This window comes from Gekko japonicus, unplaced genomic scaffold (genome assembly GCF_001447785.1).
Source record: "Gekko japonicus isolate JY-2015 unplaced genomic scaffold, Gekko_japonicus_V1.1 scaffold79, whole genome shotgun sequence".
In the NCBI taxonomy this organism is placed as follows: Eukaryota; Metazoa; Chordata; class Lepidosauria; order Squamata; family Gekkonidae; genus Gekko; species Gekko japonicus.
This window is the reverse complement of record NW_015167530.1, coordinates 934,913-962,419: the sequence shown is the minus strand read 5'-3', so window position 1 is coordinate 962,419 and position 27,507 is coordinate 934,913. Positions and strand designations below refer to the sequence as shown.

General features: G+C 44.8%; 2 protein-coding genes across 2 annotated transcripts in view; one reads left to right on the top strand and one right to left on the bottom strand.

Annotated features, from left to right (window-relative positions):
• The first annotated feature begins 2,329 nt into the window (after positions 1 to 2,329).
• On the top strand, positions 2,330 to 8,755 carry LOC107112271 (chromosome unknown open reading frame, human C20orf24). The gene is made up of 4 exons (XM_015413396.1): positions 2,330 to 2,539; positions 3,709 to 3,812; positions 4,873 to 5,002; positions 6,932 to 8,755. The coding sequence occupies exons 1-4, from the start codon at positions 2,408 to 2,410 to the stop codon at positions 6,971 to 6,973; spliced, it is 408 nt and encodes a 135-aa protein (XP_015268882.1). The 5' UTR covers positions 2,330 to 2,407; the 3' UTR covers positions 6,974 to 8,755.
• A 1,209-nt stretch (positions 8,756 to 9,964) lies between these two features.
• The window catches only part of LOC107112272 (ubiquitin carboxyl-terminal hydrolase CYLD-like), a 21,110-nt gene continuing 3,567 nt past the window's right edge, over positions 9,965 to 27,507 (bottom strand). The window contains exons 2-12 of the mRNA XM_015413397.1: positions 26,376 to 26,797; positions 25,906 to 26,038; positions 24,257 to 24,398; positions 23,559 to 23,666; positions 19,621 to 19,700; positions 18,268 to 18,334; positions 16,723 to 16,852; positions 15,932 to 16,040; positions 12,350 to 12,465; positions 11,416 to 11,605; positions 9,965 to 10,617 (exon numbers count right to left, since the gene is read on the bottom strand). Of these exons, the coding sequence (XP_015268883.1) occupies positions 10,418 to 10,617; positions 11,416 to 11,605; positions 12,350 to 12,465; positions 15,932 to 16,040; positions 16,723 to 16,852; positions 18,268 to 18,334; positions 19,621 to 19,700; positions 23,559 to 23,666; positions 24,257 to 24,398; positions 25,906 to 26,038; positions 26,376 to 26,783 (1,683 nt within the window). The 5' untranslated portion in view covers positions 26,784 to 26,797 and the 3' untranslated portion in view covers positions 9,965 to 10,417. The remainder of the gene's footprint in view (positions 10,618 to 11,415; positions 11,606 to 12,349; positions 12,466 to 15,931; positions 16,041 to 16,722; positions 16,853 to 18,267; positions 18,335 to 19,620; positions 19,701 to 23,558; positions 23,667 to 24,256; positions 24,399 to 25,905; positions 26,039 to 26,375; positions 26,798 to 27,507) is intronic.

Sequence of the window (27,507 nt, the reverse complement as noted above, 5' to 3'; positions counted from 1 at the left end):
TTAAAATAAGTAAAAGAGATCTATTGAAACTTGCTGTACCTGAGTCTGAAGATCCTCATGAGAAAGCAACTTACTGGACACTGTGGTTTCAGATGCAAAATATATTGTTGCTGTCTCTTACTTTTAACACGTTGCTCATCTAGGGCCAATTGAATTGGTTAGATGAGTCCTTTGCTTTCACCTGTTCCACCATTCCTCCAAGACAGCTGGTTCTCTTTATCCGACTAAGGACCCTGTGAGGTGGATTAGAAGAGCAAATGTGTGGCCCAAGGCCATCCAGTCAGTTTCCTACGAGTGGGTATTTGAACCCCAGTCTTCCCCCAGCCTAGTTTAACATTATACCACGCTGGCTCAGCACCAGGGGTGATCACTGCAAACCTTTGCCTGTGATTAGAGCCATTTCACAACCAAAATGACTGAGTTGAGGCAGTGTCAGGTCAGGCAATCCTGGCTCTCTGACAATAGGTACTTCCATGTTGCAAGTGTTTCACATTCAGATCATGTGCTCTTAATTTAAAAACGGTTGTATTAAGAAATCAAGACTGGTATGACATTTAAGTCAGCCTTTGCAACAGACATTTTTTTCTTATAAAACAAAGGGAAAACACCTGATCTGGTCTACTCAGAGGTAAGTCCCATTTTATTCCATGGGACTTACTCCCAATAAAAATGTTCTTAGGATTTCAGCAGAAGTATTGTCCCAGGGTGTAGTCAGAGAGTATGTGCTGCAGCACCCTTACTGACACGGAATAATTCTGGACCCAGTCACTCCCTAGATGTGAGACCTCCTGGGAACCTATGTTCACTTCTTTGGGAAGAAAGGTGGGATGGATGTTTTAATCATAGTTACTAATAATGACAATTGGAGAAGGAGAGAACAGTAAGACTCCAGTAGCACCTTAAAGTAGGGTTGCCAGCCTCCAGGTGGGGCCTGGGGATCTCCCACTTTTACAACTGATCTCCAGCTGACAGAGATCAGCTCCCCTGGAGAAAATGGCTGCTTTGGAGGATGGACTCTATGGCATTGTACTATGCTGAAGCCCCTCCCCTCCCCAAACCCCAGCCTCTCCTGGATCCACCCCCAAAGTCTCCAGGTATTATCCAACCCAGACCTGGCACCCCTACCTTAAAGACTTAACAACATTTGTGGCAGCTTTCATGAGTCACTGCTCAGTTCTTCAGATACAGCTAGAATGAAGGAGAAAAGGATGTCTTTCTCAGACTTTTCAGATGTGGGCCCCCCATCTAATGTTTTCCTGTCTTCTCCCCACTGTTGAGCTATTGACTGCACTATGTACTTCTATGCCAGGCTATATTGAAGACATGTAGTGTAAATGGGAGATATGTCAGCATATCTGGAGCAAGCCGTGCTAGTACCACACTGGTGTAACTCCAGCACTGGTGTAGAATAGGGCAGCATCAGGGTTGTACTGCAGGTGGAGCCAGGCTTAGTCGGTATCCTAACCTTCTCCAGTCTGCAGCCAATCACAGTCCTTCTGAGTTATATAAACCCCAGCCAGTAAATTCACATGACAGGGTACATGACATACATACTTTGAATACAAGAGGAGGAGGAAATTGGATTTATACCCCACCCTTCACTACCCTACCACACTCAGAGCAGCTTACAATCCCCTTCCCCTCCCCACAACAGACACCTTGTGATATAGGTGGGGCTGAGAGAACTCTGACACAAACTGCTCCAGTAGCACCTTAGAGAGTGTGTGAAGTGTTCAGTTTTAGTTTGGCCTTTTTGGTGGCGCTGGAGGGATCCAAATCTCTTTACTAACTGAGCAAATTCCCCAGTGAGTACTACCTGAGAAAAAGTCCCACTGAACACAGTAGGACTGGACTCTCTGATCAAACATCGTGTGTCAGCCTGCGGGGTTTTAACTGTACAAATAAGAGCGTATGAGGCGCCCTGCTGGATCATCCCAGTGGCCCATCCAGTCCGGCATTCTGCATCACACAGCGCCAAAAGCCAGTTGCCCTGGAGATTCAACCAGTGTTGCTTCCTAGAACGGGAACTTAGTGATAGGCTGTCTCTGCATGTGGAGGTTCTGGGGCAAGTCTGCCCATTTTAAGCCAGCCTTCGGAGTCCCTCCTGTGTGCGTATTGGAAAGAAACAGTGCTGCAGGCGGGCTGCCATTCACGGTCCCTCTCAGCTGCCGTGCGCTTTCCCTGCCACAAGTCTGCGCTCATCAAGCCAGAGACTCACAACAGCAACGCCAGTATTTGGACATGGCCTTCTTCCCCGGCCGTAGTCCGCTCATCTCATGTGACGAGAGACACGTGGCTAAAGCCGTCGCCATTGGTCAGGCCGCGGGTCCGACGCTCACGTGGGTGTGCGGGTGGCTTCCGTGCCGTGATCGCGGGGCGCGCTGAGTTCGGGGCCTGGTGGGGGACGATGAGCGGCGGCCGGCGGAAAGAGGACCAGACGTCGCACTCGCAGCAGCACCTGGTGGCCAACGGCGGCGGAGTCCTGCGGGGCTCGCTGTGGAGCAAGGCGCTGCGGAGCGACTCCGCCTGGGAGGACAAGGTGAGGCCGGGCCCGGGGACTGCTCGGGCCGTCGTGATTTCGTCCTGCGGCTGCCTCCGGGTAGAGACAGTCACAAGGGGCGAGTTTGGCCGGCAGCACGAGGCGCCCCGCAAGGGAAGAAAGGACGGCTAAGTGGAGGGATCGCCTTACGGGCGAGGCTATATATGGCAGCCCTGTCACTTGCGAAAGTGTCCTGAGAATGGAAGGGAGACGTGGGAGTTCCTCTTTTGAGGATGGTTTCCGAGAGTAGCCGTGGGTTGCTTTGCGGTAGAGCTAGAAGCGAATCGCACAGAACCTTAGAGAACAGCAAGGTTTTCAGGGATGAGCTTTCGAGAGTCCACGCTCCCTTCCTCAGGGGCTCAAGAAGAAATCTCAGTGGAGGGGAGCTCTGGAGAAGTAGATGACTAGTCTGTGGATGCAAAACATCTTGTCTTAACTTAAATGCTGGCCTGTAAGGAAGAAAATTGTGGTGCCATAGCAGAGGATTGCATTCCTTGGTTTCTCCCGTGAAAGTTTTCCAGGGGAATTCTATGGATGTGTTGTGCCAAAACTTTTTGTGAGCTACGGTACACTTTCTCAACTGACATCAAGTGTGGCCTCACGTTGGCAGGAATGTGCGATAGAAATATGTATGGAGACGGGGAAATATGGTGTTATTGCCTACTGTGGTTGCTGTGTTTTTTATTCTTTATGTACAGCTGAGTATTGTATAAAAACGGTACAAAGTGTATTTTATGGCCTTTCAATCTCACGGTTTAGGTCCCCTCCCCCTTTGTTTTAGTATCTATATGTCTGCCAAGAACATGCTTCCTGCATCTGAAGAATGCAGGCTACAAAAAGCTTACACCATAATAAACATTATGGCTTTTACGGTGCTGCACACCTCTTTCTTAAAGGTGGTGTGGTTTGTGTTTATGGTGTTTTTTCAAGCTTGTGTGAAACTTAACTTGTTCACAGAAGATAGACCTATCAATAGCAAGTGTCCTGATGTCTTGGGCAATTGATGCACTTCTCAACAATTATAATAAATAGGCTCTGAAGAAAAAGGAGTCCAGATGTCTTCAGAGCCTATTTTTTCCTGCTTTTACAGGATCCACTCTGGAAGATATGTGTATGAATTACAGAGGTATTCAATGATGTCAAATTTTGATCTTGTCTTTTCTCTGCAGGATGAGTTTCTAGATGTGATTTACTGGTTCCGGCAGATCATTGCTGTTATTTTGGGAGTGATCTGGGGCATTGTTCCACTAAAAGGATTTATAGGCATAGCAATGTAAGTTGTTTTTTTTGTTGTTGTTAAATATTGTACAGCTGGTAGCAGTAGTAGGTTAAGCACTTCAGATGGCAGGATGATAGAAATCCTTTCTCCATGTAAATTGCTGGAAGTCATCAACTTTTAAATGGTGATAGTCTGCAGTTTTCTTGCATTGAATTTTGCATGAAATATGGGAGTGTGAAGGTCAAAGAAGATTAATTTTTTTTGCTCAATATAGATAGGATTGAAGGAAGCACAAACATTGGAAATTGTTAATAGTGAAGATAATATTAATTTCGTACTTAGAACAGAATAAGGATGCCCCCCAAAAGTTCACTCTATGTATGGAGAATTCTCAATTGAAAGCCTATAGTGGTTGGGTTGGAGCCAGTATAAATTTTCCAATGGCAGAATGGAACTTTCCTGCCTCTCATCTCCAACTGCAGCTGATTTCCATGACATGCTGCTCCTGGGGGGTGGGGGATCCTGAGGAATGACTTGGGGGGCGGTCTGTAGCAGGGGGAAAAAATCACTGGAAATTTCCAATGCAGTTTGGATCCAACCCACTGTGCTTTAAGAAGCAAGGATATACCACCTGGATGACAGTCACATTTCAACTCTGCAGGATTTGTACCCAAAATGGTAGCTTTGGCTGAACATTTATACTGGTATCTTGGAAATCCATGATTTCTTCTATCACTAGTGATAAGTAATTTTAAAAAGTAGAGTGCTAACTGCAATTAGTAAACATAGTATATGGAATCCTTGCAAACATTTCATTTCTCCAACGTAGCCAGGTTCCACAGTTATACAAAAGAGTGCTTTGGGATTTCTAGATGGTGCTTGCTGTAGCTCTGCTTATAGATTTGTTTGTCTGCCATATGGGCTTCAGGCCATCAGGAAGATCTCCTATGCATGCTGTGTCGAAGTGCATGGGAGCTGTGCTCTCAAGTATCTTGTCAATTTCATGGAGGCTTTCACATGTTATCTTCCTGATGGATCATGGCTGAAGTATTTTAATTCACATTGTCATTTAAAAATGGTGGCTTTCAATCGCTGTTCTTTTCTTCTTCTCCAGATTCTGCCTCATAAATGCCGGTGTCCTATACCTCTATTTTAGTAGCTTTCAGCAGATAGATGAAGAGGAGTATGGAGGAACATGGGAGCTAACAAAGGAAGGATTCATGACATCTTTTGCATTGTTTTTGGTAAATCTATATTACATGTTCATAGATGTGAGGCCTTATGCACAAAGCCAGCATATAAATAAGAGGCAGATTATCACTCCATGTTTAACTAGTGGGAAAAGAAGCAGAGAAGAGATGAGGTTACAAAAAGATAAGTTGCACAATATGAATGCAGCTTTGGGGAGTTGTATGCAGAGGTCATTTCGGGGGGGAACGCGGGGGAACACAGTTCCCCCGGGTGAGGTGCAGGGGGGCGGGGCACACAATGAAGCCCCACCCCCTGCTTCTGGCCGCCCCGCTTCCAGCCCTCATTCAGCCAGGAGGAGGGAGGGTAAGTTGCTCCCTCCCCGCCTCTCCCCACCCCTGCCTGCCTGCCTTCTGCCTGCACTTCCGCCTGCCTTGCAGGTCCACCGCCGGGCCCCAGATGTCAGGGGGTGTGGCATATGCTAATGAGTTATGCTAATGAGTTCCCCTAGCTCTTTTTCTACGAAATGACCCCTGGTTGTATGTATTGTTTGTCATAGAGTTTGGTAGGTACATTAGAAGATAGGGGCTCTGGGGCAAGTGATGCTCTGTCTTCTTGGTGCTTGGGGGGGCCAACAGTGGTAGGGCTTCTAATGTCCTGGCCCCACTGGTGGACCTCCTGATGGCACCTGGTATTTTTGGACACTGTGTGACAGAGTGTTGGACTAGATGGGCCTTTGGCCTGATCCAACATTGGTGTCTCTTATGTTCTTATGAATCAAGTAGGCAAAGCTTTTCCTTACGAGTATCACTTGAGGCTGAAAATGTTTTTGTACTCATGTGTATGTATGTGCTTCCCTGTCAAAAAAAGCTGTTTGCACATGTAAAGCACATCCTGGTCATCTCCCTAACACATCTTTCTGTGTACATGGAGTTGATAGGAAACATTAAAAAGTGATATCCTTGTCCTGTACCACTTTGAACAGTTGGCCAAGAAAAACTTTGCCATTTGACTCTGCTCACTGTACAAAGTAGCTTAAAATCTGCACGGCCTGTGAAACGGGGCTCTTCCACCAGGCCTTTGATTAGGAGCTGCTACCAATAACAGCTAAGGCCCTTTATATTAACATCAACAGCCTGTGATATATTGGACACTGACTGTGGCCATACTTTGTTATCATCTATCATGGCCTAGTGGGATGTCACCACTTTACCAGCACTTTACCAGCATTTTATCTGTATTTGTGACCTGTTCATGAGTTTTTATGATGTTGTATTGTGTTTATACATCCATGTTTTAATGAATTTTAACTTTTTAATGTAAGCTGCCCTGAGCCTGCCCTGGCAGGGAGGGCGGGATACAAGTCAAATTAAATAAATAAATAAATACATACATACATACTAGTGACAAAAGAGGGCAAACAGGTTTTCTGGAGTTTTACAGTGCAGTCCTGTGAAGAGTGAATCTAGTGGGCTTAGACCAAAGTAACAGGGTAAGATTGCTCTATCAGTTATTTAGAATGCTGAAGTTCTGGGTATGTTCTGGATTTAAACATGGGCACTATTCTTAACGCACACAGGCATATATATATATATGTATATATATTGGTATTTTTGTACTGTTGTTTTATGTTGCAAGTATTATCTTGCCTTGTAAGCCGCCCTGAGCCCTACAGGGGAGGGCGGGGTATAAATTTGAATAACAAACAAACAAACAAATAAATAAATATATCTTTGTCTCAGTGTATGTCAGAGAAACAGATACCTGAGGAGAGGAAGCAGTTCTTTCTCACTACTGGAATCAATGTAATTTCTAACAGTTGGAATGCTGACTCCTCTTGTAAAGTTTCTTCTTGACCACAGGACTGTGGTGAAACTTTGTTATTCCAAAAAGAAGAAAGCAAAATAGGACTTTTGTGGGCATGTGGTGGTACAGAGTAAGGACTCTTGCTGATGCTGTCTTTCTTTTTCTGTGCTCCCTTCTAGGTTGTCTGGATAATCTTCTACACTGCCATCCATTATGATTGATAAAATAAGCCAAATCAGTTGTCATAAGTGATTGAAGAACACTTTAAGAAACATCCTCTGATGGACTGTGGGGAGGTAAACTGAGCCTGCTTTTATACCCAAGGTCTGAGGAGATGGGACAAGCTTCACGGCTTCTGAGAAGAGAAATTGAGTCTGTGTTGATTTATTTTTTTAAAAAAGTGTTTCTTTCCTGGAACTTAAAAAAGCCATCACAATATTAAGCAGTTCAAGACTGTTCAACCCTTGAATCCTTTCTGTGACCTTCTCCACTACAGTGACAACTAACCTCTCTTTGCTAAAGGGTGAACCTAGTAATTAATTTGTGCCCACTTTGTTGCCCTCTCCAAATGAGATCTGTTCAATTTGTGACTTGTCTTCCATTTGACAATATACAGTTTTAAGATAGTAGCCATCATGAGGCTCTTGGCAGGAGGAAAACTCTGTGGAATTTATTATAGAGCACAGAATGTGATGGTTGTCTTTGGCTTGTTTTAAGAAAATTAAAGGTTTGACTTCAGTAAACTGATTGTATTAAGTATTAATGTTTTTAACCAGGTCATTGGGGTGTTTTAAACTTTGGTTCCTTAGTTCAGTTATGACCAGAATCTTCAGATTATTTCTTAAAACTTTCAGATTATAACTCCTGTTGATGATTGTTGGGTATACCTGGTTTGTTTGTTTAACTTTTAAAATGACACAATTTTAAGAGCACCTTAATGTTTTGATTAGCTAACTAATTAACTTCTCAGAGCCTACCTCAGAGTTCAGTGGTCTAAATGCACAAAATAACTCAAGACATAATTCAGAACTCAGTTACTTAGGGGTTTCTATAGGTGTTTGTAGTACAAACACAGCTCATTTTTCATTTTTAATAAATAATTGAAAAAAATTAATATAATGAGGGCAGCTAATGTCTTGTACATGGAACTATTCCACGGTGGGAATAGATTGGGCTACAGTTTTGATTTTTTGTGATTATAGGTAGGTAGTAATAATGCATTATGGACTATACACTAGTTTAGGCTACTTATGATTCATATTCATGGATCTTGTCCAGGAATATTTTTAAAATATATACAAGACTATCTACATGGGTATCTTCCAGAAGTAGACCTGACTGTTTGAATCTTAAGATCAATGGGCAGAGGAAGGAAGGAGGTTTGCACTAAGACTGCCTTATAGTGAGAACCTGACCTGAGTTTGAATATACTGTGGATGGATTCTGATATTCTTCTTGCTCCTCTGTTAAGCCCTCTTTTTTTGTTGTTGCATACTTCACTTTTCAAGGCAACTTTCTAGATACCGTAAATGCCACCTTGTCCCCCTTGCATTGTTCAGTTCTAGCACTGGAGGCGAATCCTGTCCTAGGGAAGGGCAAAAGTGCTGTTGGTTCTGAGAGCCATCACAGGAGCTTTTTCTTGCAGGTCTTCGTTGCCAGCTTACTGAACAGTTTTACATTCAGTCTCCTGTTGTGTGGATTAGTCTGTCATTCTCCACTAAGACTTGATTTCTGCTAGTATTCAAATTACATTTCTCAATCAGCATCTGATTTTGTTTACTTAAAGCTGCAATCACCCACCAGTACATTAGATCATTTTATACATGAACATGCTCTAATAAATGTCATGTGGTTATGAAGTTGGTATGGCTTTTCATTTGTATTAGCGTTCTTTTATATCTGAATATTAAAGCTTCAGGGCTGACCTTGTCATTAAATGGTTCTATTGATGTCCGAAAGGTTGGAAGCTCTCGGTTTTAACTAAGTCCAGCCACAGATCTGCTTGCTTTAGAATTATGGCATCACTTGTCCACGACCAGGAAATGTAATCCTACTGTGCCTTGTAACTGGCTCCTGTAGAGGAAGGAAGGAAGGCTAAGATAGTTTAAATAAATATGCTGGCAGAAAATCTTTGGAAGTATTGCTTTCTGTGGCAAGCACCGGATTGAGCCTAGACTCAAACCAGTGATTTATTTTGAATGCTAAAGAGTTGGCTCTGGAATGAATGAAATAGGGGTCTGGAGTGTGTGAAGGATATCTCTCCCTCAGCGGTGTTTTATAACCTGACCCCATGCAGCTAGGGCTGCATGGATGGAGAATGTGGTTGGTGAACTAATGAGCAAATGACAACCTAAGGATGGATTTTATTTTAAACATTTGTATCACATCCCACAACCAGAAAGCTGGTTCTCAAAATGACTATCCATATATAAAATAGTCTTAAAATGTAAAGTGCCAAAAATATCATACAAACAGCAAATAAAAATGCAGTATGGTTTCAAAATCACAGTACAGAACAGGAGGAAAAACCAAACAAATGTCACCTAATAGTCTAGGAGAACAAATAGGTCTTCATTTGGTGCTGGAAGGACAAAAAAAAAAATCTAGTCCCATGAGAACATCCACTCATCATTTGCCCAGCAACATTCATTGGCATGAATCCCACCATGAAAAAAACCTCTCAAAATGGCTGTTTTTCTCATTGTAATGTATTAGTAGCTGAGGCATGCTGAACTTTTAGCACAAGACAGGAGCTTAGCTGAAAATGCCTGTGTGCCTTGCTTTATGTTGCTTTCCTGGATATTACAGCTTTACCAGTATGAACCTCATTTTCTGAAATACAGTCTTTTATGATGGTGTGACCATGTATGCAATGCATTACTTGGACTAATTCACTATGATGCCGCATCTGTTGCCCTTTATTTACAGTGTGGCACTTCAGGCATGCTTCCTTGTGACTAGCTCCTACACTGCCCTAGTAACATGTACAAATCCATAGAACATCAACATTCTGTGTGAAACAGGCTACTGGGTTAGATGGGACCAGTAGTCTGATCCAGCAAGCTCTCATTATGTTCTTATTCTTTTGAGGCCTGGTGCTATCTCAGGAAGCTCCCACGTATTAGCAATATGAACTGGAAATCCAGTATGATTTTATGTTGGGAACTGCTGGACCTCCTGATGGCACCTGGTATTTTTGGCCACTGCGTGACAGAGTGTTGGACTGGACGGGCCATTGGCCTGATCCAACATTGGCTTCTCTTATGTTCTTATGCACTAAGTACATGGAGTTAGAGCTGGCATTTTCTGCTGGTGGGAGTTTATTTAAAGTGGGGGGTTCATTTTCAACAATTTCCCTCTTCTCTCTCACTATAGAGGTACCCTTACTGTATCCAGTGCTGTTAACAAGTACTGATTGATAGTGAACTGAATTCTACTGGGTCTTCTTAAGAATATACTCCATGATCTTATGCCTGTCCATAATGGTCTTCTTTCAACATAAGTGTACTAATGCAAACAGGAAACTGGACAGGCAGATGTTTTGAACTATTCATCTGCCCATGCCAGAATCAAGGTTTCTGCCCTCTATGGAATGGCTGTGGAATCATTGTCCTCGGGCTTCCAAATTCTCTCTCTTCAACCGCTGGAAACTGTAAAGAGAGGTCTTAGTTTCTGAACTCGCATCTGTAAGAGCTGAATTTTGGTTGTTGGTACATGAATGTGTAAGAATCACAGAAGAATCTTCTGGAAAATGGATCCATTTGCTTGATATCTAGAGCAGAAATCTCCTCTGGTGCCATTGCCAGGTAGTGTTCAAGCTGAGGACAGGCCTTTACCACAGGGATGTGTGATCCTTTCTCATTCTCTAAAGAAAACACAATGTTAAAAAAAAGAAAAGGTGAATAACGAAAAGATTACCAATAGGGGCTGAGCAAGGGTTGTCAGTGCTTTGGATGAAAGTAATAGGGTTAATTTAAACGATATTAAAACTAGAAAACACCCAGTTAAATTAATGCAGAAATGTAAAGCAAAAATCCACCCCACATACATTGATCTGTGGAAATCAGGGCTAGCGGTATTTTCTTTAGATTTTTTTAACAATCTAGATCAGGGGTCTCCAATGTGGAATCCATGAGTGCCGTGGCACTCAGACACATTTCCTGGAACCCACTAAGTGCTCCTGCCCAATAGGGCGGGCTTCTGATTTGCTACTAGAGATCCAGGTGGTGGTGCAGATGAAAATAGCTTTGTTGCAGCAGCAGCAACCGCCTTTGCAATGCTTGTTTTATTCTCTCCTTTCCCAGTTTTTAAGTTACCCTTCTCTCCTGAGCTTGGGCTGGCTCTGCCTCCTGTGGCAGCCATTTGCTACTTTGTGTCAGAATTCCAAAGGTGCCCACAGGCTCAAAAATGTTAGGGGCTCTTTAGAGCAGGGGTCTCCAGCGGTCAGATTGTAAACTACCAGTAGTTCACTAGCTGCTGCAAAGTAACTTGTATGTCCTGTAGAACAGTGGTTCTCAGCCTTTCGTATCTTACATCCCACCAGTCGCCTGTCAAAGAACCTTGGTCCCACCATGATAGAAACAAAAAAAAACCCCACCACTTTTCCATGAAGGACATTTATATTTTTATGGGCATTAAGTTAAGCCCCAATATGCTGTCTTACGTAATTGGCCAGCCATGCTGTCAAAGAAAAGCCAGGACTGTCTGGGAGCTCCACATCTGACAAAAGCCACATAATGGTTGCTCTCTATGCACAAAACTGCAAACAGCTCCAATGTTTGTGACTTAGTAGAGCAGCTGTTGCGTTTCTGTTCTGTGCTGGGATGCTTCTGTCTGTGCTCACGAGGAAGTGCCTGGAAGAAACAAGCAGACAACGGGTCAGGGTTCGGGGCTGGGAAGAAGTGAGATTTCAGAACTGTAAAAGATTTATTTCTCCCTATTGGGGACCCAAAGTAGCTTACAAGATCGTTCTCTTCTCTGCCATTTTATCTTTATAACAACTACCTTATGAGGCAGGTTAGGCTGAGCAAGAGTAACCAACTGAAGGTCACCCATCAAAATTCCACGACAGAATGGGGGTTCAAACTCTATCTACTCTGTCACAGTGGCTATACCTGTTGTAGTAGAGTATCTTTTCCTGGCAGGGTTCCTATACCTGTAAGAGCTGTATGAAACTGTTGTATAAAAATGTTAGCAACTTATCCATTCTTTGGTGGTGGAAAGTGCTGTCAAGAGGGCTTTTAAGGCAAGAGACATTCAGAGGTGGTCTACCATTGCCTGTCTCTGCATAGTGACCCTGGACTTCTTTGGTGGTCTCCCATCCAAATTCTGACCAAGGCTGACCCTGCTTAGCTCCCAACATCTGATGAGATCGGGCTAGTCTGGACCATCCAGGTCAGGGCAGCTGCTCTTTAGCTGCCAGAAAACAAACAGTAGCAACTGAACAGCTAGCTGCGTCAGGAGCCTTAGAGAGGCCAAGCTGACATTAACCATTTGGCTGGCTCCATATCTGGAAGTGGCCTTTTCTCCTGCCTTTCCAGAGCCCATCCTTTTCCCCTGGGTATTTCCACCTTTGGGCAACAGTGCAGTGCTCCTACCTTCTTAGCAACACCCCTCAACAGTTTCATGTGGCCTGGGATCAGGAGGGAATCCAAGTGGCACGATGAGCATCGATATGTTACTTGCCCACCACATGCATAACACATCTGAGGAGCTACAATAATACAAGAAGGACCCAGGTTTGTAAACAGTCTTCATGGACGAGTGCTTCACTGTAGTACTAATATTTTACTGATTCCATGAATGTCTCCTCTGAAAAGCTGACCTTTCTGTTACTAATTTTCTCCATCCTGCAACAATAGGATTATAGAATAGGGATGCCAACCTCCAACAGGTGGGACCTGGGGCTCCCTTGGAATTACAGGTCATGTCCAGACTATAGAGATTAGTTCCCCTGGAGAAAATGGATGCTTTGGAGGGTGGACTCTCTGGCATTATACCCCACTGAGGTCTCTGTTTGCCCCAAGCTCCACCCACAAATCTCCAGGCGTTCCCCTTGGAGCTGGCAACCGTACCCCCCATCCCCCACCAGTGGCCAGGTGGAACCTAGCAACCCTATTGTAGAGGGTGGTTGTGACTGTTGCAGTGACAGTTTAACATTAACACCAACACAACTTATTGTGCATTGTAGATATGACGCAATACCTGCTGAGAAGGTGTAACAAGCTATTCTACCTGGACAACACAAAGCCCTGTCAAAACTTTGCAATAAAGCAATGTTGGAGAAAAAGCAGGAAAACTCTGGAAAGTGCATGATGCTGTGGGGAAGCAGGAAACCCCTCTGCTCCTATCAGCATGGAACCCAGGGTAAATAACCTATGTGGAAGTGGTCATGATGGCCTGTCTGGGGGTCAGAAACACATTGAATGTGTTGTTTGAAATATTTATTGGTTTCTGCTTTCCCGTAACAAATAAAAGCATCCCATGCTAGATGTAAATCATGACCTTCTAATTTCAAAAGTCTTGTATTCTCCAAAGTAATCCAATCTTCAATCCAAGTCAAAGATTCTGCTTTGTAATATAGCAGCCAATCTGGTAAAGCAAACCCGGCTCTCTCTTTAGCATCTTGTAATGCTTTGAGTCTTATTCTTGGTCTTGGCCAAATAAATTGGGTGACAGTTTTGTCTAATTCTTTAAAGTATCTTTGATTTTGAAAAATCGGTATTGTTTCGAATAGGAAGATCAATCATGGTAATATTTTACTTTTGAAAGTAGCTATTCTTCCCATAAAGTATATTTGAAGTTTGTTCCATTTTTACAGATCTTTCTTAATATCTTTCAACAGTTCCATGTAGTTATCTTCCATCAATGAGCTACATCTATTTGTTAAGTTTATTCCCAGGTATTTGACTTTATTTTGGATTTCTAAGCCTGCTAATTCTTGTAACTGACTTGCTTGTAATTTGGTCATTTTTTCACAAGCATTGTTGTTTTTAACAGTTAATTTTCAATCCTGCTATTTCTCCATACTCCTGTAGGGAAGCAATCAGTTGTTTTACCAAATTCGAGGGTTCTCCTAAAATAAATACTAAATCATCTGCAAAGGCTAGCAATTTATATTCTTCCCCTCTTATCTTGAGTCCTCTAATTTGTTGGTCTGTTCTGATCGTATCATTTAAAACTTCAAGAACAAAAATAAACAATAAGGGCTGATAAGTGAAATCCTTGTCTAGTTCCTTTTTGTATCTCATTTTTTCATGTTAAATCTCCGTTAATAGAAATCTTAGCTTCTTGTTTGGTATAAATTGCTTTAACCATTTTGTGAAATTCCGCTCCAGCTTGAGAAGTTAAAAGTAGCTCTAACATGAAATTCCAGCTATTGTCAAAGGCTTTCTCTGCGTCTAGGAATATTAAGGCCAGTTGTTTTTCAGGATGTGCTTCATAATACTTCAAAATCATTCTCACATTGTTTCTAAGTTGTCTTTTAAATAAAAAACCTGCTTGATCTTTGTGAATCATTTGGGAGAGAGTTCTTTTCATTCTTGCAGCTAAAATAGAGGTATAAATTTTATATTCCCCATTTAACAAAGAAATTGGTTTATAATTTTTAATTTCTTTGGGATCGGTATTTTGCTTATATACAAGTGTTATTAAGGCTTCATTCCATGTGTCTGGAGCCCCTTCAATTCTTATATTTTGAAATACAGCTTTTAACAGTGCCATCACTTGATCTTCAAAGACATAATAAAATTCCGCCGGGAATCCATTTGGCCCTGGAGTTTTTGCCTTGCCAAGACTGTGAGGGGAAAAGATCTTGGGGTCATAGTGGATAGCTCAATGAAAATGTCAACCCAGTGTGCTGCAGTGGTGAAAAAAGGCTGTATGTTGAAAACTGTGTTAGGGATTATTAGGAAAGGGATTGAGAATAAAATGGCCAACATTGTAACACCCCTGTATAGGTCTATGGTGAGGCCTCATTTGAAATACTACATACAGTTCTGGTCACCATATCTCAAAAAGGACATTGCAGAGCTGGAAAAAGTACAGAGGAGGGCAACCAAGATGATTAGGGGGTTGGAGCACCTTCCCTATGAGGAAAGGCTGAAGAGCCTGGGACTTTTCAGTTTAGAAAAGAGACAATTTAGGGGGGACATGATAGAGGTTTATCAAATTGTGCATTGGGTGGAGAGAGTTGACAAAGAGAAATTTTTCTCCCTCTCCCGAAAGACTAGAACTCGGGCATTCAATGAAGCTGATAGGCAGTAGGTTCAGGATGGACAAAAGGAAATACTACTTTACACAGAGTCCTTAAAATGGGGAATTTGCTGCCAGAGGATGTAGAGATGGCCACAGGAATAAACAGCTCTAAAAGGGGATTAGATAGACTTGTGGAGGGTAAGTCTATCAATGGCTACTAGCCATAGTGACTGAGGGCAACCTCCATATGCAGAAGTACTAATCCTTGGAATCCCAGAGCCAGAAGACAACATCAGGGGAAGGCCTTGGCTTCTATGCCCTGTTGTTGGCCACCCAGAGGAACTGGTTGGCCACTGTGTGAGACAGGATGCTGGACTAGATGGACCGGTGGTCTGATCCTCTTATCTGCTTATGTGAACCTAGCCAGAGCAAGTGGCAGCCTCAAGCAGTACCCTTGGCCTTAGCACCATTGCCCCCCCCCCCCCCCCCCCCCCATTCTACCATGCTCCCTCTCTCTGGCTTTGTGGAGGCTTGGGGCATGGTGGCCTGCCTAGTTTGCCTTCCCCTGTCCTACTCCCACAATACGAGGGAGGGAGACAGGAAGGAGGATCCGGCAGCCTGCAGCTCCACCATTCTCCTTTCCTCCTTCACAGAAGCTAGGGGTACAGTGGCTTGTCCTGCCTGAACCTTCCACCCTGCCCTGTAAAGAGCAGGTGAATGCCAGTTCTGGTCTGCTTCCTCCTCCTGGCTTCACAGAGGCTTGGGGTACTTGGAGTGCGCCCAGGCCATGGTGGGGCTGTGTGCTTCTGGCAGGTGGGCACTGTTAGTGGCTGGCCTAAGGCACCAAAAGCCCTCAGACGGGCCCTAGTTAGCAGATTGTTGAGTCGTGTGCAATCTTTCTGGGTCAGTAGGTCTTCAGTTTGGCAGAGACATTTCTAACACAACCAGCATAAAATTTTTGCTGTGCTTACAAGCTTGCTTACCTGGGTCCACCAAGCTTGTGAGGTCAAGTTCTGGAGAAGGATACACTGATGAGAATGTCTTAAACCCCTTTCCAAACCTTGGCAACTGTAAGATGAGGCACGAAGGAGTCTGAAAGAGAAGAGCCTTTTTGAAGACTGCTGTTGCAGAAGTTGGCTCAAGAAAGACTGGACAACAGGCAGGGGTTGCTGCATGGGTTTTTGCTGATATTTCTATATATCTTAGAGAGGCAGCTCTCTAGCCTAAAAGACTCTATGGAATTTTCACTGGTTTGGAAATGCAGTATGTCATGGCACGTGGATTTGGATTCAGATTTGAGCTCAGCCATGAGATCCCTGCATGGGCAGGCCGCAAATGTAAAGAATACCTTCCCCATCTGTGTAGTTCCCCATCTGTATAGACGGGATATTGGCAATTTACAGTGGCATTGTCAGACTAAACAACATAAATGGTATGAAGCACGTTATATATTAAAAGTGCTATAGAAATCATGCATAACAAAAATAATGACAAGACACTGTCGCTGAAGACAGGAATCCTCCCTAGCACAATGGCTTATTCTCGTTCCCGCCCAACACTGTACATTAGCATTACGAAGAACCTGAGGCCTGTTTGTATCTCCCACATCCCAATATAGCTGTCCTTCCCTGCACGGTCCCTCAAGCTCAGGGAGAGCAGAGGGGAGAAACGGGAGAGAAACGGGGCTCCCTGTGCCCACGGGCACCGCTTCCACTAGGAAGGAGTATCGTCTGCAAAAGGGAGTGGCCCAGCATTCCCTGTCTCAGTGACCCACCTCAGTAAACTTCAGGTCGTAGGAGAGCAGAGATTCTTCCAGTAACTGCTGCACAGTGGGCATGTGGACCACGCCATCTCTCTCCACAAGGATTTGGTAACAATTATACTCGAGAACTTCGTTGCCTGCCCTAGGATTTCAAGCAAAGGAAGGCAAAGTTGTTTAGAAGCCTGCATGCCCTCCCCCCCAGACAAGTGTGTCAGCTAGCATCAAAGCCTGCTTGAAACCGAGATATAAAGGAAGCACCTCTAAGCCCACTTCAACTTCTTATGCCAAAACTAACCTAGCTGTGCCAGGGGAATGTATTTATTGCATTTGAAGAGAGTCTTTTCTATGAAGAGCTAGATTTGAGCCCAGTAGCACCTTGTCAGGACCCACAGTCAAACAACAGAGCACACGCTTCTTCGAAGGTTATATGTTATTGCTAGCACTATGGTTAGGGCTGCCAAGTGAGGGCGGGTGGTGGGTAAACCCCCGCTTTGGAGGCCCAAATTCTGCCGCTGCGGAATCAGGCCCCGGGGGGAACTCCGCCCCCCGAAGCACAGCATGGCTGCATCACCAGAGGTGACGCAACCACGTCGATCACGTTGGGGGCGTGGCCCTGATCATCGGAGGGAAAACTCTATGGTTTTCCCTCCAACGATCGGGGCCATGCCCTCAATGTGATCGACGTCACGCGTCACTTCCGATGAGGGACAGCTCCCGGAGCGCAGCGAGGCTCCCCCGCCGGTGAGTAAAATTCACTTGGCAACCCTAACTATGGTAGCATAGACACAGTCACTGTTAGGAATAACTACATCATAGAACTCTGAGAGAGATATAGGGTATTCAAATGCCCCCCCCCCCACCACCTATGGGTCAATCGGCCTGACTCCCGCGGGCGGGAAAGAGGACCAAGGCAGTTAGAGCCGAGGCTGGGAAACGAAAGATTGTTTTTTGGGGGGAATGAGCTTTGACTCTATCAAAGCTCCCTTTCGTCAGATACCTTCTTTTCAAAATACCACTCAGTAGACCTGTGAGCTTCTCGCTCCACCTAGTATGTACCTGTTGGGCCAGGGGGTGGAGAATTTCTAGGCCAATCTGTTCCCCACTCAGTCAGTGAACTGATCTCAGGCCAATTCACATTTTACACAGTCCATGTGTCCCTCACGTAGACTATTGACAGGTGTGGGCTGGGAGTTCTTTTTATTCATTGCCAGCATCAGGGCCGCTTTTGAAAGAAACTGGATACAACATTTTTGTTTGCTTTCAAGTCAGTTGCCACAACTGCAATGGGTGAGGCTGTTTCCCTCCCCCTCAGCTTTTTAAAAAGAAGATGAACTTTAAGGTAAATGGGCAGCTTTGTGCGCTGGGCTCATGCCTCCTCCCTCCTGACTTGTCCAAAAACTGCTGGGCTCCACCCTTAAGCTCTGCCTAGGCACTGGAATTATTATTTTTTTAATTGCAAGAGTTTTCAGCCTAAGCCATGAAGTCAGACGCAGCACGCGTGGCCAAGAGTGGCACTCAAATGGATAAAATAAAACAATCAACCCATCAAATTCTTACTTGATTTTGAGCAAGGGCTTTATAGCCAGGACCTCTCCTAGAAGGACATTCAGGAATTCCTCTGGATCTGTAAATCAGATCAGTTGTTAGAGTAGCAAAGCCTGAAGCCAGTGCAGCATAGTGGCTAAGAATGACCTGTGACTGGAGGTCCTGGTTCAGATCTCATCTTTGCCACAAGCTCACTAGGTTAGGTGGCCATATGCAAGCCATTCACATTCAACTCCACTGACAACACTGGCCTACCTTACAGGACAAGGATACTGCAGCTAATATATGAGAAGAGCTTTGAACAATGAAATCACAAGGCATTTATTAAAGCAATATGCTGAAATATTGTAGGGTTGCCAACCTCCAGGTGAGACCTGCAGATCTCTTGCAATTACAATTGATTTCCAGACAACCAAGATCCGTTCCCTTGGAGAAAATGGTTCGGATGGTGGTAGGGTTGCCAAGTTGAAATTTCTTCGTAGCGGGGGACTCCCGCCCCGCAGCTGGAGCGCACGCCGCACGCACGTCACCCGGAAGTGATGTGATGACGCCGGGCACGCTGGTGGCGGGGCCACAGCCATCCGAGGGAAAACCATAGTTTTCCCTCGGATGGCCATGGCCCCGCCCCCAGCGTGCATGGTGTCGTCACGTCACTTCCGGGTGACGCGCACATCGGGGTGGGGTTCCCCCTGGGGCCCGATCCGCTGCCGGCAGGGAACAGGCCTCTGCGGCAGGGGTTTTCCCGCCCCCCAGGGGGACTTGGGAAGCCTAGATGGTGGATTCTATGGCATTATACCTCACTGAGGTCCCTCCCCTACCAAATCCTACCCTCTGCAGGCTCCACCCCCAAAACCTCCAAGTATTTGCCATCCCAGAGCTGGCAACCCTAGAAATATGGCACTCAGACCAATTTTCTGTTATGGGTATTGCAGTGAACCTGGATTCTGGTTATTGTGGGTTACTCTGTCCTATGGGCTTGACTGAAAGTAGCATGCTGGGGAAAACCAGAGCCTATGACAAAAGGAATGGCAATGTTTCTTAGTGATAGTACTTCAGTAAACCTTAATGGTTAGGAAACAGCTCTGTCCAAGCACCCATCAGGGCTTGAAAGATGTGACCATACCACACAGAAGGAGTGATTCTACCTGTGTTCCACTAATATATCTGCAATTAAAACAAATGGTACAAAAAGGCTAAAGGACTCCTCAACTCCAAAAGGAATCCACCCAGGTAAGCACTGCCTTTGGACTTTCTCACTGGCCAGGGAAGTGGGAGGGTGTAACAATATTATGCACTTTTAGGGAGAGGAGTGCAGTGTAGCAAGGTCACTTTGTGCAGTAAAAAGTTTATGCTCTTGTCACTCACCTTTCTCTTCTGTAATGAAACTGTCAGATTGCAGCAATTTCCTTAAGACCATCACGTTCTCAGCTCCCACATAGCCATACCTGGCAAGGATTGATATAGTTATGACATTACGAGTGCTTAGTAATGCATGCTATTAATAGGCAGGGCAGGTCACCTAGGAGTGGAGGATGACAGCTACCTGGAAGGGTGCGGGCTGAGAGCAGTGTACTGGTGGGTAGATGGGGAGAGAGGCAATTTGGTATTGAGCCAGAGAAAGAGAAAAGACCTACACAGCAAAAAAACCAGTCTTTGGGAACTGCTATAATATTCTGTAGCAGCCTGAATAGCCCTGAATAGGCTGATCTCATCAGAGTTTGGAAGCTAAGCAGGGTTGGCCATGGTTAGTTCTCGGATGGGAGAACACCAAGGAAGTCCAAGGTTGCTATGCAGAGGAAAACAATGGTGAACCACTTCAGCTCATCTCTTGCTGGAAAAACCCCATGGCTTCGGATCACCATAAGTCAGTTGTAAATTTCCAGCACACAATTACTATTATTATAATACTAGGAAAAAGGCCCGTTGTGGAAATAAATACAACAACGTCTAGAAAGAGGCTCTGGGCGGGTGCCCCGGCCTTGGACACTTAGTGTCAATTTGCTGTGGTGACCTCAGCAGGGTATAATGACACTGAGTCCACCATTTTCTCCAGAGGAACTGATCTCTGCTACCTAAAGAACAGTTGTCATTTTGAGTTATCTCCAGCCCTCACCTGGAGATTGGCAACAATGGTTCCCCAGAAGGGAATAGTTGGTTTGAAGGGTGGAGTCTATGACTTTGTACCTGTCCGAGGTCCCACGCCTCCTGAAACTTCACCCTCTCCAGGCTCCATCCCTCACCTCTCCAGGAATTTCCCACCTGGAGTTGGCAACCCTGTCTCCTTCCCAGCCAATCATCAACCTACCTTTATTTCCCCCTCACTCTTCAGCTTTCCAGCCCCCACACACCTGCAGCCTCTCCCGTGCTCTGAAGCCCTGACTGCTACGTCACATTGGCTGTCCTATGGGGGCCACCTCAGCAGCATATAAGGATAGAGAGCCCACCATTTTCTCCAGGGGAACTGATCTCTGCCATCAGGAAAGCAGTTGTAATTCTGAGTGATCTCCAGCCCTCACCTGGAGACTGGACACATTTTACCTCAGAAGAGCAAACTGTTTAGAATGTTAGAGGCAAAAGCCAATCAAGTCACATATGCAAACCACCTCTGTGTTCCGAGGCAAAGGCCAATGAGGCTGCATATGCAAATAACCTCTGTGTTCTGACTGGCTATGGGGGGGAGATGAACACCAAACTATTTAGAATGTTGGAGGCGAGACTCAAGCAATGCAGCCAGTGGATAAGGACAGATTCTGAGTGACACACCAGGGCGCCAACCAATTCCGGAGCGTGTGGAATGTTCTAGAGAAGTGCCACCACCATTCAGCTTTTATTTATAAGGGAGATTCTGTTCCCTGGCTGTTTTCTAAGCCAATGGTCTTCTAATTTTTGGTTACAGCTAGTATGGCACTGTGGTTGGGCGATCAGACTAGCATCTGGGAGACCGAGGTTCAAATCCCTGCTCTGCCACGAAGCCTGCTGAGTGATCTTGGGGCAGATACTCTCCTTCAGCTTAACATACTTCACAGGGTTGCTGTTGTGAGGATAAAATGGAGGAGGGAAGAATGAAGGCTGGCTGCTGCCTTGAGTTCCCTATTACTTTGGGAACATGGACAAAAAGAATCAGTCCAAAAGGTAACCATTGAACATTAGCCCAAGTCTTGCTGATAGGTCAACTTATTCAATGAAACTAGGCAATCTTTAGAATCTGCTATGGAAAATGAATGCCTAGAGAACTGCATGATAAAAGTCTGATTTCTACCCAGAACAAACTGGAAAATTATGCTTGCAAATACCATGAGATCCATTAACTTTATACAACACAATGACATACGCGACTTCACTACAAAACAATCCTTTGGAAGATTTGACTGATTAACACTTTTTAGTCAATTAACTCCACTGATTTCAAACACATATGCCAAGATTAAACAGGTAAAAACAGGATAAAACAAGCAATAAAACAATCATTCAAATAAAAAATACAAGTGCTCTAGATGTTACAAATAACTGATGGGGTCACACATGACAAAGTGGTCCCAGAGCGACACGGTAGACTCCAGGTGGTACAGCGATCTGTCCTTCCTCCCAGGGCCATCTCGTTCTCCGATGACACCTACTCCATTTAGTGGTGGTGGTACGGTGATGGTATAGTGATGGTGGCAGCTCCTACTCAAAAGCCTGGCGGAAGAGCTCCGTCTTGCAGGCCCTGCGGAACTGCGCCAGGTCCCGCAGGGCCCGGATCTCCTCCAAAGCCGCCACCGAAAATGCCCTGGCCCTGTTAACAGCAAATTTAATATCTTTGGGACCTGGGGATACCAGTCGATGTTGAGTCCCCGACCATAGTGCCCTTGGGGGAACATATGGGGAAAGGCAGTCCCTCAGGTATGCTGGACCCTGGTCATATAGGGCTTTAAAGGTAAGAACTAGCACTTTGAAGCGAACCCGATACGCTATTGGCAGCCAGTGCAGCGCTTTCAGGACAGGCCTGATATGGTCCCGTCTAGTGAGACCCATCAGCAGCCTGGCTGCAGCATTCTGCACTAGCTGCAGCTTCCGGATTTGCGACAAAGGCAGCCCCATGTAGAGAGTGTTACAGTAGTCTAGCCCTGAGGTGACCATCACACGGATCACTGTGGCCAGGTCATTGCGGTCAAGGAAGGGGACCAACTTTCCATTAATCTATGAAACACAACAGTATCTCACAGCACAGGATATTTCAAGTGGATTAGTGTTGGTCTCAGGCTCAGCCCATAAGCATAGATTAGCAATTTGGGAAACTGTCATAATCATTACAATAAGTAAACAGGTGGGCATTCTGTTTGATGCTTTCATCCTTCCTGTATATTAATTTTCACTGCCCACTGGAAACATTTCTTGTTCTGTGTATATTTTATACAAAGCAAAAGATGATATCTTTTAATGGCATTATGTTTAGGCAGAATTAACTGCTCCAATGAAGAATAATGGCTTGGATCCAAGCCTTGATTTTCTACCCTCATAAGGGCACTTCCACTTGGCAGGAGGGAGGCATTTTTGCTGCCTTCCTCCTCCTACTGCAGACTCCCATGTTGTGCCCAGTGCTGGTCCTACAGGGTCCCCAAGCAGCATTTGGGGGTGGGAGGTACACTGGATTGCAGCAGAGAAGTCTTGCTGAGTTCCTCTCATACTTCCTTAGATCCAAGCCAATGTGCTCAAAACATAGCATTTCAAGAGGTTGGGCCATATTTTCTGAGCCTGACACAGCAAGACCTTTCTGCTTCAGCTTCCCAGTTCCAGGATATTCAGGACTCATCATTTCTTCTGTTCACTGACCTGGAACAGTAGTTGGTCTGGGTTTAAACAGACTCGGGGCCAAACTAAACATTACTGTTTTAAAGAGTTGGGTCTGGGTTCCCTGGACCCAACTCATATTACCCACAGCTACACAGCAGCTGCAGGGAACAGTGTGTTTTTTAAAAGGAGAGCCCAAACAGGCTTGAAATGGCTCCATGGGAGGGCTCCTGCCCCCACTAGCCATTTTCCACACAAAAAAACCACTCTGGGGGAGTTATTTTGTTGATTTCGTTGCTCCTTGTGCACAGATATTCCATGTAGAGCATCAAAATTGGGGAAATAACTTTTGTAAAATGGCACTGTGTAATTTTCACCTTATTTTCTCAAAATTAAAGGCACCTCTACTGATATTCAATAGCTATGTCTATACAGTAATTAATACACAGTAGTCAAATACTGAAGACTCAACAGCTTGAAGAATCCAATTCATCAGTGCAGTACAGACACTTGAGAAATGTGGTGGAACTCACTGTCTCAACGGTTCCACAATCTGCTGTCTCAGTATTTGCTGTGCTGTTGTATCGTGCACCTCAGCAGAATGGAGAACGCTATCCAACACAGAGGAGAAACTGAATAAACTGCAAAGAAACACACCCAGAATATGTACACAAATATAAAACAGATTTAATCACAACAAATCACAACACGGTGGCTACAACCTATTATCTAGCCCCAACCCATGCACTGACTTCACTGTGCTCGCTCTGAGGCAGTAGCAACCCCAGAGCACAACATACAACTGTAACTCCATCCACTTAGCCATTTTACAGGGGATGAGGAAAATGAACACTCTAAAATGGCCAAAGCATTGCTTTGGAAGATGCAGCAGACATAGCAAAGTAAAGGGAAGGGAAGGGAAGACACTGGCTTTGAACAGAGCAGGATTGAGTCCAAGTCAGAGACAATGCGGAGAGGAAACACACAACCCACAGAATTGGGCTGAAGAAGAAGAAGAAGAAATTGGATTTATATCCTGCTGTTCACTTAGAGGCTTACAAACTCCTTTCCCTTCCCCTCTCCACAACAGACACCCTGTGAGGTAGGTGGGGCTGAGAGAGCTCTTTCCAGAACTGTCCTTGAGAGAACAGCTCTATGGTTTGTCCAAGGTCATCCAGCAGCTGCAAGTGGAGGAGCAGGGAATCAAACCCGGAGTTAGCACACAGCAAACCTGAAAAGGGTTGTGTCCAGGTAGCAGGAATTGCAGTGTCCCTGGATTCCCTTCATGGCACCTTCCGCCTTCAGCAAAGTCTCATGTTCCCAAGCTGCCTCACTGTTATTGTCTGCCCAATTCTGGATTAGATATCTGTCCTCTAGAAAAACAGTATGTACTTGATTAACCTACAGCCTCATTAGAAAGAAGGATCAATCCAACTTTATTAGAATAACTAGTCACTTAAAGTGACCACTTCACTGGACTGGAGCCCAACCAAACAAGTATATCTCATTTTTAAAAATGGTTATCAAATGAAGATTTCAGAAAACAGGAGCTTTGGAATACATTCCACTAGGTTTTATGGAGCTGTAGCCCAGCTGAGCCTGAGTTCGTCAGCTGAGCTAAGCGGGGTACCATCAAGTAAGACCGGGGGGGGGGTTACTGTGCAGAAGAAGGCAATGGCAAACCATCTCTGCTTGTCTCTTGCCTTCAACGCCCCCTGGTTGGGGTCACCATGAGTCAGTTGCGACTTCACAGCACATCCTTCTTCTCCAGTCTCCTCATGAAATGTACTGTTGTCCATTTCTGTTGGTTTGACAAGCTGTGTTTTTACCTTTAGCCTCTTTCCCCAGGATGTTTTCGATCTAAAGGACATGACAAAAATATCAGGATGCATTCAGGGGGCACCCTATTTCCTCCATGTGGCATAGTCTGGTGCTGAGGCTGAAAGAGGCCAGGCTGTGGTAGAGACAAGAGGCAACTCCTGAACCAGCACATTCTAGCAACCAGATGTGGCCCTTAACATCCCCCTTTTCACAATGTGCCTCAGCCTTTGCCATCCAAAGAAGGAACCAGATGTGAATGGATACCTAACAGAAAGTCTGTTAAAGGAGTGGAGGAAATATGTTCCTGTGAGCTCAGGCTAGATCCTAAGGAGAATTTTCCCTAATGGAAGGGGAAGCAATCCCCTCGCCCCATTCCCGCCTCCTGCTACAGACCTCTGACTCCTCCTGCATGCTATTCCTGGGGGTCCCTTGTCCTCCAGGAGCAGCATTGGGGGTGGGGGGAACTCCTCCTGCATGCTATTCCTGGGGGTCCTGGTGGGGGTCCTGGTGGGAAGTGAGGAAGTCCTGTTCCACTGACAAGAAATCATTTCAGCCAGTAAAAATTTACCTTAGCTAAGCCGTGGAGTCTTGTGAGCAAAAATTCTACCTTGTGAGCTACTGGCACTAAAGTTGTGAGCGAGCAATTTGGCTGCTGCAAATAATCAGTTTGCTCTGGAGCCCTCCTTCCTGAGCGAAGGCAAAAATGTGTGAGCTGGAGGCTAAAAAACTGTGAGCTAGCTCAGACTAAGTCAGCTTAGAGGGCGCACTGCTTAGGAGCCAAGCCATTTTTATCCTCATATCAAGGCTATGGTTGGGTTTGAGTGCATACCCGTCCCTACTAATAACTGAGAACTCCAAGGCAGAGAAGCAGGGCACAAGTTTTTCTCACTAAGATGATTATGAAAAAAATGTCAGGTTCTGGAATAAAAGGCAATCCTTTTAAATCAGGAAAATCGTATAGCTTATAGTAGGCCTATAGACTCCTATGGCAGGTCACAAGGTGCAAACAAAACTGAAATGTTAGCCAGTCAAGTAGTCAAGCCCTCTGGTGGCTCTTACCATTCGTATGAGATCTTTGTTCAATTTCTTTGAAGCTGGGAGAAATGGCAGTACTGGGGCTAACCATGACGATCTTACTTGCATCAACCTTCAGTCTAGAGAACCTGTTACTGGGAGCAATAATCCTGGGATCCTGATGCAGTGAGAAACAGAGAGAATGACCAAGGTTAAAAGTGAAGCACCTGTGTCAAGCAAAAATCTGTACTTTGTTGTGGACTTGTAACTACAGCAATGTTGTATTTTATGAGCAATGCCCTTTGCAGAATCTAGTAAATATTTTAGAATACATGTGTGCTGTGAAGGATGAGGGATACACAGGTGCATAAAACAGGAAGTAGCAGAAGACCCAGAGATTAAGAGCTGTGGAGAGGAATGGGGAGAGTCAAGTCACTCTACCAGAAGCTTCCAGTCACCAGAAGGCCCAGAATGTCACCAAGAACACCCTGAACCAAGTATTACCATGCCCTCACCAGCAGTTCCACCTCAATGAGAACCATCTTCAGCTCTCCATGGCCAGGATTCCTGAGCCGTTCCCAGAAGCCTCTCACAATGCCAGCTGTCAGCACCCGACCACACCTCAGTTGTACCACATCATGGATTTTCAGGAAGCAAATGGAGGTGAAGTGCTGCTCACTGCAAAACAGGCTGTACCTCTTTTTCGGGCTGTCAATGGAAAGCAGGAGGGCAGCCTGATGGTGGCTTAGTGGTTTTATGTGGCTGCTTGTCAGGGCTACGACAGGCCTAGATTTCTGGTCAACAATGCGGCCCATGCTGTGTTTTCCCTTGATGAAGCACCCAATAGACCCCAAAGGGATCTTCTTTCTGCCTGCATGGATCTCTTGACTCACAATGAAGGCCTCTTTCTTCTCAAATTCCATGGCTGGCAGTAGACCTGCAAAAATGGAAAAACATGGTGGGAGAAAGTTGTTTCAAAAGCATGCAAGATTCAGTTTAAATCTACATATAATTTTTTTATTAAATCCCCGGAGGGATATTTTTTATTATTTTTATATAAGACTACAAAACTACAAAGAAAATATAAGGGAAGAGGACTACATCTAAGGATAAAGGATAGATAGCCACACTATACTAAAAACCCAAGAGGAGGAGATCATATCCGTGTTAATCTAAGTGTTGTTAATAAAAGTATTAGTACAACAATATACTTGTAGAGTTCTTGTTTGTCTCGGCTTCCATGTTAGTATGTTAGTTGTTGTGAGAGAACTTTCTGAGCATCTTCTTGTTATTTGTTTCAAAAGGCAATTTTCAGAGTCCTTCTGCCTTTACTTCAGTTTTCTGTCTCTGAAATAATATCTAACTTTCATTGTGCCTGCACCCGTTTCTACAGCAGAGTCCTCATCCGTTCCAGAGGTAGCGGAGTCACTTGATTTTGATTCTTCCTCTTTGGATTCTTCCTCCGGTCCCAACTGACGTCTCAGAAATTCTTTGGCTTTAAAAATGGAGTCAATCTTTTCTCTTTTGTCGTTGTTTTTAAAGATGACACCCTCTGGGATCGCCCACTTGTACGAAATTCCATAGGTTTGAAGAAAAGAAATTAAGTCCTTATAGCTTTTCCTCTTTTGGCGAATTTCAAATGGAATG